The 16,179-nt window shown below is 47.1% G+C and overlaps 1 protein-coding gene across 1 annotated transcript in view; it reads right to left on the bottom strand.

Annotated features, from left to right (window-relative positions):
• The window catches only part of LOC138467292 (ADP-ribose glycohydrolase MACROD2-like), a 1,886,603-nt gene that overhangs the window by 42,373 nt on the left and 1,828,051 nt on the right, over positions 1-16,179 (bottom strand). Inside the window, exon 9 of the mRNA XM_069607287.1 lies at positions 8,133-8,219. Coding sequence (XP_069463388.1) covers positions 8,133-8,219 — 87 coding nt within the window. The remainder of the gene's footprint in view (positions 1-8,132; positions 8,220-16,179) is intronic.

Genomic DNA, 16,179 nt, shown 5'->3' with positions numbered 1-16,179 from the left:
AATTGTTTCATGGGATTCAGCTGGATTCTATTCGAGGTGATGATGTGTGTTTGGGTGGGTGAGCAGTGTTTATTGCAGATGTATGGTGGTGATGGGTGGCCTTTTCCCCTGGGTGGGCTACATCTATGTTGCATTGTGATGGAGTGCTTGACGTTCCAGTGAAAAATGGCTGACACCAAGTTTTCTCTGGTCTTGCAGAACTTATCTAAAGGCCTGACTGAGATGTGTTTCATGTGAGGCTATGTCCCATCTAGTCGACTCCTCAGGTGCCCAATAATACACCCAGGAGCTGGAGCATGTTTGTGAGGATGCTGAAGGGAAGAGCCAGGGTACGAGAGTCTTCCTGAAGCCGAAGCGATCCTCTATGCCCGGATGGCAAGCAGGATCGAATTCCAGATGCTCTGTGCTTGGACTGAGAAAGAGGAGCCTCCCTATTCTGGTTGATTCTGTCACTGGAATGCTTATGTCCAGTTGATTGTTGAAATTCAAATTGGGGTCTTGGCGGCTAGCTTGCCCCTGACAAAGGGTTCCCGGTGGAGCCCCCAGCTTTGCTGAGGGCAGCAGAGGGCTCAGTGATCTAATATGCTTTCCTCCTTTCACCAGTCTTGATTCACACGTTTGCAGGCTTTTAGCTCAGCCTGCATTGTTTCTTCTGGCCGGAAAGAGACACACTGCCCTCGAGACATCAGAGTGGCTTCATCTCTGCATAAGACTCTGCTTTAAAGGGTCATATCTTGTAGCTGGTGGACCGCTGTTATAGCACGGACACTGACACACACTGTGCTCCTCTAGTTCACGTGCCCGCTCTGGATATTCTCAGTGCTCTTGCTACTTTTGCAAGATAAAATGTCCACACAAAGACACTGCTGAGAAAGGCGCCCACAGCTCCAATTGCAATATGTGCAGACCTTCCAGAAAAGCACCCGCAGCCAGACTCGAGATGCACAAAAACGCATTGCAAACTGTGGGTATTAATGGCACTCTTGTGAAAGGCGACCTACAGCAGATGCCATCGGGACACAATATGGACACTGTATGATTTCAAAGTGCATAAAATTTCAGGTGTCCATTGGCAGCCAATGACAACAGGCAACATCTGAACAAATTGCCCATGAAGGCCCAACACCAGGAGTGAACTTAACTGTTGCTATGTGTGTGCTTTTAGAATATGTCCCTTTACATTTCTTAACACAGAAACATTAGGAAAGTCTTGCCCAACAGAATGGTCTCTTAAATGGGCCATCACCGGCCAATTGCTCCCACTTTAAATGCTCTGCTAGAACAAAGAATGTGATAAGCAGTGATTATGGTCTCCCTCCCATTTCCCCAGCTGCGTCTGTCACTGGGAGGGGGTATTTGTCTTTAGAGAGTCAGCGGTAGGGCTGGGCGATATATCCAGTGTTGGAGTTATATCATATATGTTTTCAATATCTTTATAGGATGAGACAATATTGTTTACATCAAGATATATACATATATACAACATAATTGCTTGCTGTATAAATGCACGATTTTTACCTTGGAAAACTTTGCCTGCGTCAATTTGGGAAAAGCATACACTTTGCCCTTTTGTAGGCGACCCTCCTACTTTTGTCTGTGGCCCTCTCTGTGCCCCACCTAAATTTGATTCCTGGCAATGCCACTGATTACCAGATCTGTAGTGAATAAGGCATGACAGTGCCTGTGGTCGTCATTTGCTAATGAACCCGATGCCTCTGTTTTCCCAGTGCACCCTGTGCCATGTCTGAAATCCCAGTGTGCACAAGGTGGCCATATAGGCATGATCTATCTCCCAACACACAGTCCTGTGCAGCACACTCTCCTCACCCACACGCACGGACGCTGAAGAATACCACACCCTCCACCACACAGACGGAACAACATGTTTTCCCCTTTGCAGACGGACACCCCTGTAGAATCCCCCCCGTGGAAAAGGTTTTCGTTAGCCAAGCCCACAAAGGAACCCCCTGTGTAGTACACCCGAAAACTCACAAAGGAACCCCCCTGTGTAGTACACCCGACAACTCACGAAGGAACCTCCTGCAGAATGCAACCGTAACTTCTTATACAAAGAAAACCCTTGCTTAACGCACTGCTATCAGGCCACAAAGAACCCTGTATTGAGTGTAGCTCCTGCCCCACAAGCAAGGCAGATTCTGTGGAGTTTCCCCAGCCGTCAACACCAAAAAGAACCCCTGTGGTATTTTGCCTTACTCCTCCACCCTTACTTAAAAAAACACCTTCATGGAACTACCATATATTTCATCTTCTGAAGTGCTCTACAGAAGCAATAGTTTAACAGGACTCTGCATTTCCAATGGTGAAAGAACGCCTAGTGCAAGGCAAAACTCCTGCTCGGCAACCCCTCACATGGTCACCCAGGGATGCTTTGGCATGTATCTAGGGTAAGGGCTGAGCAATGCAAAGCTGAGCATTCTGAACCTGCACGGAGAGTGGTGTAGAGACACAACAAGCTCCTCACCAATTTGAACAGCAGAAGCTTGTTGTGTTTTCCTTTCCCCAAAAGTGGAGCTGCAGGTTTTCGGCACTGCGGAGCCACACCACCAGTTTCACCTCAAAAAGACAGTTTTTGTTTATTACAAAAGTGTTGCCAAGGAAGAAATACTAGGCAATCCTCGCCAATCACGGGGTGGATGTCTTTGTGCCTCCTGGGCCCAGCATGTGGACTAGCGGCTTATGGTCCACTTCCATCTACCTCTCCTTGCATTATTTTACTCAGGTTTGCCCCCCTTTTCAATGGTTTAGACACCTCATTTGGGGGCAGTGAATAAGAACACTGGTGCAAAATGTGTCAGAAGCTGGGGAATATCTCCACTGAGGCCCAGTTACAAATATAACAGTCACTAGGGCCATTACCTGTTATCGGGCAAGGACGCATAATGCTTTAAGAAAGTGTGCTGTAGTCTCAATAATGCACTGAACATGTGAGGGTTGGAAATGCTTTAACTCAGCGAGGTCACAGTGGCTTGGTTTACTCAGAGGCCCAGCTAGGCATGAAGCAAGCTCCAAAGTACAGTGCCTCAAACAATTGGCCTTGGGGCATAGGGAGTCCAATGTTCAATTGTCCTTAAGGCGAAGGGGATAATGTCACTGCTGCTGTGCAGCTTATAAATGTACGTATATTCAATGGCTCCTGAGGAGGAGCAGCAGCGGAGGACATCCGTCCCTCTCCATGTCCCCACTATAAGTGACAGCTTTCGCGCCAACATGCTGCGCATTCGCAACGCAGTCTCGCGAGGCGAGACAACGTGAGGCTGCGTCTCCACAAACTCCCTTTGTTGAACAGCATGGTCCTACTACATTTCGAAGTCCCAGTATTTCGCCAGCATTCTCCTCTCACGTCGTGGGTGGCCCTTACCTGAGGGTGGACCAGACGTGCTTGATCCGCTCGCTTCCTCACCACCTTGGGATTGTGGAGTGGCACTTCTCTCTCTGCTTGCCTCTCTCTCTCCGACCGTGTGCTTGCATCAATATTGTTCTCTTCTTGAAGTTCTTTAGCCCCTGTTCCTTGCCCTTGGTCTGTCTCTGTGTCCGACGAAATGGGTTCCTCTTCGGGGATTCTTTTTGCTTCAGGATTCCTCTTTCTGAATATAGCAACTTGTTCTAGGTTCCATTTCTTTCCGTCCTTGGTACATATGTGGTTGGTTCCTTTACGAGATACTAGGGGTTGGCTGTACTTGTACCCCATTGTCTGATCTCTCTGGGGCAACTTCATTTTCACCATGTCCCCTTCATTCACTTCTGTTCTCTTGGTCGCCCTGCGGGCGTCACTGAGCGTCGTCATGTGGTCATTATTCTGGATTATTCGTACTAGCTCCTTCATGTCTATTCTGTCATCTTGTCGCGCCTTGGACAGAGATGGGGGAACTAAGGAGGCTGCAACTCTCCGCCCCCTCAACATCTGAAATGGCAATACATTAGTGACGGCATTTGGGGTGAGGCGATGCGCCACTATGGCCTTTCTTGCTGTCCTGTAGGGGTCCATCCTTGATGCTGCTGCCAGTTGCAGAGCTCCTTTAACAAATCTATTTGTCCATTCCACAAGCCCATTAGATTGGGGTTGATAAAGGCTTGCCTTGATCAGTCTGATATTGTGTGCTTGTAGAAACGACACAATTTCTCGGGATACTAGTTGCACGCCATTGTCCGTTACTAGCTCTTTTGGAAGTCCCTCTCCCTGGAATATGGCGTTGAGTACTTCAATGACTGTAGAAGAGATTACGTTTGGTACAAATTATAGCTCAGCTCATTTGGATAAGGAGTCCACCAACACTATGCCGTACTTGTGGTCAGGCTGCATCCTGTCCAATGGCCCTATGAAATCAAGTCCCACTTTGTGCCAGGCCCCTTCAGGCATCTCTGTGGGAAGCAATGTTGCTTGCCGAGTCTTTAGTCTTTTATCACTGTTTACACAGTCGTGGCATCTTTCTACTATGATTCTTATGTCCTGGTCCACAACCGGCCACATTAGGTTTCTCTCACTCTGAGTCTAGTCACTGAGTCTAGTCATGTTGTCACCCAGGTGGCCTGCATGCACCCGGCAAAGAATCAATTTGCACATTCCTGTGGTTGGTATGATCTGGCCCCCTGGCACGAGTAATCCCTTAGCTTTGTATATATCCTCAATGACCTTCCAATAAGGTCTCAGTCCTGTGGGTATGGTTCTTTCACTGGACCACCCTTCACAAGCCATTTGGTGACTTTGTTTAACGTGGTGACCTTTCCGGATTCCTCTTTCCAGTGATTTTCACTCATCTACAAACACTCTCTGCTCCCCAATTCATTCACTGTCGCTACCACGCATTCATCTTGTTGGAAGGTGGTCACCGGCTATTAATTTCTCAAAAGGCGTGACCTGCAGTCCGCTTGCACGTTCTTCCACCCCGGTATGGGATGTATTTCGTACCTATACTCTTGCAGTTTGGCAGCTATCCTCGCCAATCACGGGGTGGATGTCTTTGTGTGTGCTGGGCTCAGCATGGTGACTAACAGCTTATGATCCATACCAGCCGAAATGTCATGCCCCATACATACGACCGAAAGTACTCCACTGCCCATGCGAGGGCGAGCATTTCTTTCTCCACCGTAGAGTAGTTTCTTTCAGCGTCAGAAAGAGCTTTAGAGGCAAATGCGACCATGTGTTCAACATCACCTCTTTCTGTGTTAAAGTGCCTCCCAGACTACACACACTGGCATCTGTTGTAATGTAGGTATCCCATTTGGGACTAAATGGATTTAAGAGTGAGGCATTCGCTATTCTGTGTTTGACCTCATCGAATGCTGTTTTCTGCTCTGAAGCCCATTCGTAGCTTGCACCCTTCCTTAATAGCCCTCACATTGGCAGTGTGGTTTCTGAAAATCAAGGGACAAACTTAGCACAGTATTCTGCTAACCCGAGGAACGAAAGGAACCCATCCTTTGTTTCAGGTGCCGGGGCTTTCACCATTGCCTGGAGGAGGTGTTTCTTCGGACTGACGCCATTTCTCAAAATCTTGTATCCTTGATACTCCACTTCTTCTGCTCCAATCACACACTTATTGTATCTTAATTGCACTCCTACTTCCTGAAGTTTCTCAAGTACCTTTCTTAGCGTCTTGTCATGCGTCTCAGCATCACTGGCATGCATGAGGATATCATCTCTAAAGTGTGATACGTTCCCTACTTTGCTCAGAAGCGAGTCCATCATTCTTTGGAACACTGAGGTGGCAGATGATAGTCTGAACAGCATCTCTGTTAGTTGGTAGGTGCCAAATGGTGTGATGAAAGCCATTAGTGGACAGGACTCCTTGTGCAGGCAGATTTGGTGGTATGCGTATCGCATATCCAACTTGGAGAAGTGTTTAGCCTCTTTCATCATTAAGAACAGTTCATAGATGTTGGGCAAGGGATAGCTGTCAGTTATTACTTCCAAGTTTAAACTGCGTGAGTCAATGCATAGCCTGATGTCATTGGAGCATTGTTTCTTCATTAGCATGACCGGGCTAAGCCATTCCGACTTCTCTACAATCTCTATGGTCCCTTCTCTGATCATCTTTTCCAACTGACTTTGTACGGCTTCTCTTGTCGTTGCTGGGACGGGTCTCACTTTGTGTTTGACAGGCACAGCGTTTAGATCTTAGCCTGATTTTATGTACGCAGTTTTTTGTCTTTCCTGGAGTCTCTGAGAATAGTACTAGAAGTTCTTCCTTCAGGGCTGATACCCCTGTATCAGAAATCAAAAGTACCTGGTCGGTGGTGCTGGGTTCCAACTTTATTTTGAATTTGTGCTGGTCATTCCACCCCAAGACTATTGGGCCATGTTCTCAGAAATACACTCTGGTTCTCGCACGCCTGCCCTTGAACTCAATGCATGTGCTGAGGTCCCAGTAGGTCCACTTATGCTCCTCCAAATACTGTAGCCTATATTTGATTCTTCTTACTTCTATAGACTGTTTACCCACCATGACTTTGTATGCCTGTAAGGGCACAATGGTTAGATCTGACCCCAAGTCTGCCACTATGCGGATTTCATGGCTATCAATTTTAATGTTGCGATGTGGTTTTTCCCTCCTACAGTTAGTGCTGTTAACCATTAGGACGATGGGCCTGTTGTCATCAGCTTATTCGACCTCACTTGTGTGATTCTCGCTATTCAATATATGAAATTCTCCTCCCCTTCCATGTGCAGGCTATGGCAACATGACCTTTTTTTTCTGCAATTTGAGCACGCCTTGGTTCTTGCAGAGCATTCTCTATCATTAGCCAGATGTCGTGTGCTGGTGGATCTATAACACTTCATTCCTTCTCATGCCTTTCTCTGTTCTCCGAACTCTCTCTTTGGTTTCTCAAGCTGTCCCCTCCACTACACCACATGCACATCAGCGTTTGATGGGGCGCCCGCCTTTTCTTGGTGTCTAGTGGAGGTTTCCTCTTCCGCCGTGGATATTTGAAAGGCCTTGTCAAGTGTACGTTTCCTTTTCGAGGATACATTTGTCCAGAATTTTCCTGCTGTTGGTATGGACTACTAGCATGTCACATATCATGCTCTCAGTGTTGTCCCCAAAGTTGCACTGTGCTGCCAGTTCTCGCATGCGAGCGACAAAGCCATCAACTGGCACCACACTCTCTTGCTTTCTCGTATAAAATTTCAGGCGGTGAAGAACTGTGTTTTCTTTGCTGGCAAATCATTTTGCAATTCTGCGCACTGCCTCTTTCAATGCGTCATCATCAGCCTCAGCGGTCTGTTCTGGCTTCAGTCCCGCAAATATTCGTTGTCCTTCTACATCCATTGCGTTCAATTGCATTGCTTTCCTCCTTCCTGCAGCGTAGTCCAAACTGCCTACCGCCTATAAGTACTTGTTGAATAGCGGTTCCCATGGCACCCGTGAGATCGCTGGCCTACATGGGGACTGAAGAAACGGGGGCAGTGGCTACACTCCTTGCATGCCTGGGTGCAAAGCTTCTTTCCCAAATCCTCATCACCAATTATGTTATGGCCTCTCAACATGTGAGGGTTGGAAATGCTTTAATGCAGCATGGTCACAGTGGCTTGGATTACTCAGAGGCTCAGCTAAGCGTGAAACAAGCTCCAAAGTACAGGGCCTAAAAAACAATTGGCTTTGGGGCGCAGGGAGTCCAATGTTCAATTGTCCTTAAGGTGAAAGGGATAATGTCACTGCTGCTGTGCAGCTTATAAATGTTTGTATATTCAATGGCTCCCGCTCGTAGTGCCGGCTTATGTGCCAGAATGCTGCGCATGCGCAGCGTGGTATTACGATATCTCGTGGGGCGAGACTGCGCAAGGCTGCGTCTCCACACTGTGGCCAGATTTGTTTTATTTCAGAATGAAGTGAAAACAAGAATAACACTTTTCTTATTTTGCATACACCTCAAAATTGGACCCTTTGTGGTGCTGCCACCCAAAGGAATCCTTTTCAAGCAGAACTGCATACAATGTGACACTCTCACAAAAGTGTTGTAAAATGTGTCGTAAAATGCATCTTAGTCAGACATGGAGCTCGAGAGCCAGATCACAAATCGAGCCCCGAGTTAACATTTTTTATTCCAACCATAGGTTACATTTTCTTAATGGCAAAATGCTTTACACCATGTTGAATTAATGCTAAACATACCATCATCCTCATCCTCGTTGATGTCGGCGTCTGCGTCTATGTACTCGAAGTGGTCACAAGATGTTTGGCCTTTTTCTAACGACGAGCCTTTAAAAGTAAAAAGAGAGAAAGAACAAGAGTTAGCATGTGGTGCCTACCTTTCATCCATTGCAGTACAAAATGCCCCCATTAAGCTCTGGCAACCTCAATACTGTAACAGAGCCCTTGAGAGCAGATTTTCAGCTGCCAATCTGTCCTCCTAACCAATTTTGCACATAATTGAGTAGATCGGTAGATCTTTGTGGAGCGAGCTTGAGGGGAATTATTAAGATTTACCAGTGTTTAAGGCGCTCTTTATCAGAACATGTTTGGGGCATGTGTTTAGGAACATAGCGAGACGTCCAAGCTAGCAAGGTACGTCCATGCAAGCACGTGCAGGACATTTTGTTTGGTGAGTGTGTGGCGAGTGCCCGATTAGTAATACATTTGCTGTTGGGGGCTCTGAAGCGTTCAGGTAATGGATGGATACGGTGAACACGCTGGTCACTCGGCAGGACCTGACAATAGTTTGGGGGTGCTAATGATCTGCCTGGTAACCTGGGAGAGGGAGGGTAGAGGGCCTACTCATAGATCAGAGTAGAATCAGTCTGGCTATAGGATTGGGCTCACGGGAGACGCACCGATGGTCAGTGGTAAGCTGGTCAACATGGCCAGGCTGGCACTCACAGGCAGACATCCCAGTATGTGCACAGGAGCAGAATGGAGGGAGGGGATCAGGGTGACGGAATAACCTTGAAGGTAATTCGGGCAGGAACGCACCCATGGTACACCCTGGGAATGGGGTACAAGAACATGTGGCATTCGGCTACCGGTTGGTGTACTTGTGGTAGGTGTTGAGTGTTAAGTTATTACTCGATGCATAGGGGATGGGCTGAAAAAATGGCCTCTACATCGTGAGTAGCCTGGGAAGGAGGGGTGGGAATGTACATGTTTGCAAGCGGATGACAGCAGAGGTGGATTCTTCCACAATGTAAGGGTCCGGGGCAGAACAAGGGATCCCTTCAGTGCGGTCAAATAGTTACCCCCTACTGTCAGGGAGTGGGCCCCAGTGGTTTAAGGGGTCAGTGCTATGTTCTGCTGGGGTGTTCCAGGGCTTGGTAAACCAACAAAGGTATGTGGTTGGGGGCCTTGAAGGCTGCTAGGAGTAACGAGTGGGTGGGTCAAGGGCATAGTGGAGTTCACGGATGTCCAGCAGTCTAATTTGATCCGGGTGATGTGGATACAGAGTGAAGGGACGTAGGGTGTATCTGAGCTTTGACTTGGACATCCATATAACACGTGCCAGTTGGCTTCTGTCACAGACAGAATCCGGATCCACCTGGGGGAATGGAAGTGTCTCAGTGGTTCAGGTGGATGTGTAGGGGACAAGACAGCTTGTTGCCTGGCGAGTGCCTCTAACTGGTAGGTCAGGGTCCATCTGGCGGTAGGTTTAGCACATTGCATTGAATTTATACTGGCCCGAAACATTTTGAGATACTGGTAGAGAGACTTTCCTGCTAGTTGGGGGCCAAGGTTTAGGGCTTAACAGTGAGGCAGTCATGGCTGGTGCTCACCGAACGGTGCTTAACTGGTAGTCACACAGGGTCGGGTAAAACCAAACTGGGGGTTTGGTCAGTTCAAAGGGGTCTCTGCATTCCCCCAGGACCATTCTTTGGAACACATGGAATGGGCTTGAGGATGTTCAATATCTCCAGATAACATGCATCGTCTTCTGTTGCATTTTGTAAATAAATACAGCCAAATGTCTTCCAAAATGATAACTCTGTCTTGTCTCTCTCCTTGGCCTTGCCGGCTGTGTTGCCCATGCCCCTAGCAAGCTCTGACAACCTAATTTCTGTAAAAGAGATCTTGAAAGCAGATCCAGCTGTCACTCTGTGATTCTAACCAATAATATCCGTTGCTGGAATTTCCGAACACACACATTTATTTTCCCTGGGCACTGCCTGGTCTCAAACACATGGCAGCCCTCACTCGTCTTGTTTCTGCACTTGCTGCACCACACACATTTCCTGCAGGATGCAATAATATTCACCTTCTGAATTAGTGATAAAAAGATTCTTGGGCTGAGTTAGAAAGGAGAAATTCCACTCTGAAAATAATACTACAAACTCTTTCAGGTGTGCCAAGTTTTAAATGTAATGCAGGGAGGACTTAGTGTGCAACATTTGGTCACATGATGTTACAGGACGTGACCTTACAGGAGTGACATCAACAAGGTGTTATCACAGGCATGTATCTGTGGGTGATCCACAAGGTAGGCCTTGTTTTTTAATGACAGTTGTGGTAGGTCAGAAGGAGACAGACCTGTTTTTGGCATTCTTGACTTTCTTTTAGGAAAATAATAAGTGAAAAAGGCCTCAGTATCCCCAATTTATGTATTTCCCTGCCTAACAGTGCTAACTAAGGTGCTTGCTGTCTGTTGTGAAGTCCAAAGTAAACAGTCTGTCCCCCGTCCAATGCTAAGCTGCTCTGTCCCTACCACTAAGACACAAATATCAAAAGACCAGGAGAATGAACAGGCATCCTCAGCCTTAGTAGGCAATTTTGAGCTACTTTTTAGCTACCTCTTGGATTAACTTAATTAGTTCCTCTAGAGGACTTTTCCAAGTCTTTGGCTCCCCTATTCGTTCTCTTCATAGGCTTCTCCTTCTCAATGTGGTGGGCTTCGGAAATTCTTGTACAATGTGTGATAAATCTGATGGTGTCATCATTCCATTCCCAGCGGTGACCTCTCCCCATGTTGCACGGGAATTGCAGCTGCTACCTGATCCTGATCCTGGGGCGGCTTTATGAGGGAGGATCACATGGGGGAGGCAACCCTCAAGGGAGGGATCCGACATCATCGGATGAGATGTGGTATCCCTGCTAATTAAGGGCCCTTAGTCCCCCTTCCTACAAACCCTTCAAACCTCATAGTATACTGCCAGGTTGAGACTCAAAAGGACTCATGGGTAAAATACCCACCTCACATACCCTTTGACAATCCTACCTTTCCCCTAAGAAGCACTGGGTCGAGGAAGAATAGGAGTAATCTAAATGAAGATCACTTTCCCAGTACTGGGACGAAGACGATCCATATTGACTCACAAGAGAGTTATAAGATCAGTACTCTGACGAGGAAGAAGAATTGAGCACTGAGGATTGCAGATAATAGTCACATACAGCAGTCTGGTCTTTCCCCAAATCCTATTGACCAGGGCCAGTATAAAAGCAAAGAAAGACTCAGGAAGGACCTGGCTTCAGGAATCGTTTGTTGCAAGAGAAGGGGCCTTGTTGCTGGAGTGGTGGGCAGTGCTGGGGAACCCATGGAACTGCTGTGAGACCCAAAGAGGAGGCGAACCGCTGAGTACCAGCCTTGGGCTTGAAGGAAGCTGGAAGCTCTCTCAGTGGGGGAGAGGCTGCTAGAAGAGGCACTTCCTAAAAAGAGGCTATCTAGCACGCTGCTGGAAGAAGACAACCATGGGCGTAGGACTTGCGGTACAGGGGGGACAAATCCCCCCCACAATTGTAAGTGGGGGGATACAATGGCATTTATCCCCCCCAGTTTCCCCCAATTTGTGTCGATCTGCAGCCTGTGCAGTGATGCGTGCAACAAACCTCAGACAGCTGCAGAGGGTAAACAAGGTCCTTCCTTCCTTCCTTCCTTCCTCCATCCCTACCTCCCTTCCTCCCTCCCTTCCTTCCTTCCTTACTTCCTTGCTTTTCCTTCCTTTTCCTTCCACTTTTTCTTTCCTTCCTTCATTCCTTCCCTTTCCTTTTCCTTCCTTTCTTTTTCCTTCCTTCCTTTTCCTTCCTTCAATCCTTCCCTTTCCTTCCTTCCTTTTCATTCCTTCATTTCTTCCCTTTACTTCTTTCCTTCATTCCTTCCTTCTCCTTCCTTCCTTTATTCCTTTCCTTTCTTCCTTCATTCCTTCCTTCTCCTTCCTTTATTCCTTTCCTTTCTTCCTTCATTCCTTCTCCTTCCTTCCTTTCCTTTCTTCCTTCATTCCTTCCTTCTCCTTACTTCCTTTATTCCTTTCCTTTCCTTCCTTCCTTCATTCATTCCTTCCCTTTCCTTTTCCTTCCTTCCTTCATTCCTTCCCTTTCCTTTTCCTTCCTTCATTCCTTCCCTTTCCTTTTCCTTCCTTCATTCCTTCCCTTCCTTCATTCCTTCCTTCCTTCCTTCCTTCCTTTCCCTTCGTTTTCCTTCCTTTTACTTCCTTCCTTTTCCTTCCCTTGTTCTTACTTCCTTTTCCTTCCTTTTACTTCCTTCCTTTTCCTTCCCTTGTTCTTACTTCCTTTTCCTTCCCTTGTTCTTCCTTCCTTTTCCTTCATGCCTTCCTTCCTTCCTTTTTCTTCCCTTGTTCTTATCCTTCCTTCCTTCCTTCCTTCCTTCCTTCCTTCCTTCCTTCCTTCCTTCCTTCCTTCCTTCCTTCCTTCCTTCCTTCCTTCCTTCCTTCCTTCCTTCCTTCCTTCCTTCCTTCCTTCCTTCCTTCCTTCCTTCCTTCCTTCCTTCCTTCCTTCTCCTTCCTTCTCCTTCCTTCATTCCTCATGTCAGCTGCACATTAAAAGAATAAGGCACACGTTAAACAGCCATTGGGACTTCTTTTCCTTCACCAAGCCAGAAAATCCCCAAACCCCTATTGGCTGCTAATGATGGTGACGAGAGTGGTATTTGCAACGTTCTTACCCAAAGAGAAACTCGACAGCGCCAGACAGGCGATGACCAACATCTCCTTCATTTTTCCCTGCTCTCCTCGTGGGTATTGGGTGCCCTGATGCCCCTCGTTGAGGTGTCCTCAGGCCTCCCCTCCTTTAGAGAAGATGGCAGTGGTTGGCAAGTAGAATCCTGAATATCTTCTCTGGCACAGCTGTGGACGGGATGAGTCTCGAGCTCCAAACTGGGCGTTGGAACAGGCCCATGCCCTGGTGGGTTCTGCCCGGGGCCAGGGTTTGGATGAACCCTGTCCCGCCTGTGCTTGCCTGTCCCCCCCCCCGCAGGACAGGCCCTGAGACCCCCCGAACACTGAATGCTGAAGGCTGGCTGGACTGTCGCCCAAGCTTGGCTGTGAGCCACTGCCAGGCCTCGCACTTGGGCTAGGAGAGGAGAGTTTATGGGAGGAAGACATTCAACCACCAACAATGCAATGTCCTCTGCTTAGAAGCAACCCTTGGCAAAACAATGTCCCATTGCATGAGTCCTGATGTTCTGTTCTATATATTGGAAAGTCCCCCCGCCCTACTTTACTTAGGGCACTGTGCACAGCTAGCGACGACGCAAAATGTGATTGCTTACATTCTGACACATGCAAACGTCATGGCATGACTGATCATGTACAGGGCCGTCATGAGGTGGGTGCCAGACGGCAAACTGCCCCAGGCCTTGCAGGGCACAGGGGTCTTGCACGCTGCGGTAGATGCCTTCCTACCGCTCTGACTGCAGTCACATACGTGTGCTCCCTCGCACATGTGTGTTTTGCCGCCCGCACCTTATCGGGAGGAAGTAGGGTGACAGCTGACTACAAAAGGGGTGTTCCCATTGTGACCCCTCCTCTTCATTCAGGACACTGAACTTGTGCAAGCCATAAGTCTATTGGACTGAATACACAGATATATTCCAACCTGGCAGAGGTCCTCACCTGGCAGTGCCCCCCTCCCAACCTGGCAGATACCCCCTCACCTGGCTGTCACATGCAAAGATGTGATCAAACTTTTTTTTACAAGACTTGCACAAGTCATGGTGCTACATCGTGCGCTGATGAGTCGATGGCAACTAAGTTGAAGGAAATTCATTAAGCGTGCATGCACTGCAGGCCCACTGCATTGCACCCCGTGTGTCCACTCACTACAGCGTGTAGTGCACTATTTATACTCAAATCCGTGTAAGCGAGAAATACATGGTGAACTTTAATCGAAAAGCTTTTTGTTCAAGTTGCACAGTTCAAACCCATTAAGCAGACGTTGCGCCGTGCACCAACAAACCTGGGCTACCACAACAAACATCAACACAATGCTGTGTGTTTTCAAATCTTTTCAAGATGTAACTCTCCTAAAAGGGGCCATTTTCCTGGCAGGTTTAGGATTAGATGGAGCAGCGCACACAAAAATGAAAGACCAGCATCAGCCAGAGTTTTACATTAAGCATTCTCCTCTCGATTTAGCTGTTTACTGTTTCCACTGTCTATTTATTTGCCTGCACATACAGGAAATTCTATCACACTAGGACAAGGCCTAACATCGTGCTCTGTCATTCCATCGGTGTATCATGTTTCTAAAGTTTGTTAATAGTTCAGCTCAGTTAATGGCCACAATCAGAAACGCTGAGTCATACCTCAGAGTAAGGAGTTTGTGTATGGTATCCTCGCCAGAAGTGTTTCCCTCTTACTGTGCGATATGATAAATAGTAATATGCGTCTCTTAGGTACTGCTTTGAAGCTTTCAAAACTTTGTATGTATTGAAACCAGAAGTGTTTCCTGATTGGGGATCACCTACCATTATGAAGTCTTAGATACTCCCAGTCCTTAGCACATCCGGCTCATCTCAACTCAACAGAAGTCAAGCGTGCACAGATTCTATATTCCAATCAGAATGTACACAGGTTCTGGTTCTGTTATCTAATTGCAGCAATGTCGGGCGAACAGTCACTGAGAATGCTGCTGCGCGGTTGCAGCTTTTTAAGTATCTACAGGAGACCTTGTTTGCTTCACTCCCATGGTTGATGATTCCAATAAGGATTTGGAGACCTTAAATATGTATTTAAAAGCATAAACATTGGTGCCTCCAGTGGAGCTTGTAGAGCGGCCCCACCCTAGTGTGTGAGCATGGATTAGTAGGTGAGTGCAGAGTTATTGTGAGATGCGACTGAGACCAATAAACAAGTTGGTTGTTCGGGTATTTACAGGAAGATAGGCACTTCAGGGAAGGAATCCTGGCCTCTTAAACTGTTTCATGAATTGAGAAACTTGAGGGGTGTACCCTCGTTTCATTTCATGAATCATGATAACAGGAAAAGGCAGTGACTGTGGCTGAGGGGAGATGTGTGCATTACCTTTAGTTGTAAATCAGTTTAGGCCCATTGGAGGCAGATTTGTTCCCGCGACCACTAATACATGTTGAAAGCAACCTGTCCTTTTCAAACGTCTCCTACAGTTTCTTTGTGTAATGTTCGCCCGTGCGTTTTAAAGTCCATACAAGAATTCAAGTCATTTGACTGTCGTAACCAGATGTAAGTAACTTACTGTTCTTGGTAACGTAAGGGGATCCGTGCAAGTCACATTTGGCTGGGTGGCTACTCCCGCCGTAGCAGATGTGGTAGCCGAGACAGTCCCTCCAGTCCTGTGGCTGCAGAGACTGCTCAGAGGAGCGCAGCAGACAGAGCCTGCCCCCCTAATGGAGCAAAATTGGCTGGTTTCCCCGTACCTTCTGCCCCAGTGAAGGGAGCCTGAGAGGGGCAGACATAAAAGACCTATCGATCATGTGGTCCACAGGTTTGAATGCGAGTGGCATAGAATTAGCGCTTTATTCCTGAGGTTGCCCAAATAAATGCCATTGCGTTATGTTATAATAACCCATGCTGTTTAAACACCCTGAAACTATTGTGTTTGTGTTGTTAAAAAAATTGTGAATGCGACTATAACATTGAAAAAAGCAAACATAGTGTTAAGAGGGATGACAGAATTGAAGGATTTTGTACTCTGAACTGCTTTTCTTTTTCTTAATTTTCTTCTGTTTTCTTTCTTCTTTTCTCTTGTTTTATACAGTGATGATATATGTGATTTAATGCCTACTGCTATTTTAATTTTGTGAAAAGTTGAGTTCTTTCACTAAAATACAATAAATAAATAAATAAATAAATAAATAAATAAATAAAACAAAGTACCAAGGTGTCCCCCTCAGATTGTATGGGTCTCCTACGCCCATGAAGACAACTGCTTCTATTGGGAAGTACTGAGAGACTGGGGAGCTGCAGATGCTGTCGTGGAGCCATGCGGCTCAGGAAGACAGAAGTGGGAAGCTGACGCGAGACCA

This window comes from Ambystoma mexicanum, chromosome 4q (genome assembly GCF_040938575.1).
Source record: "Ambystoma mexicanum isolate Mex_15411 chromosome 4q, UKY_AmexF1_1, whole genome shotgun sequence".
NCBI classification, from domain to species: Eukaryota; Metazoa; Chordata; class Amphibia; order Caudata; family Ambystomatidae; genus Ambystoma; species Ambystoma mexicanum.
This window is presented reverse-complemented; position numbering and strand designations above follow the sequence as displayed.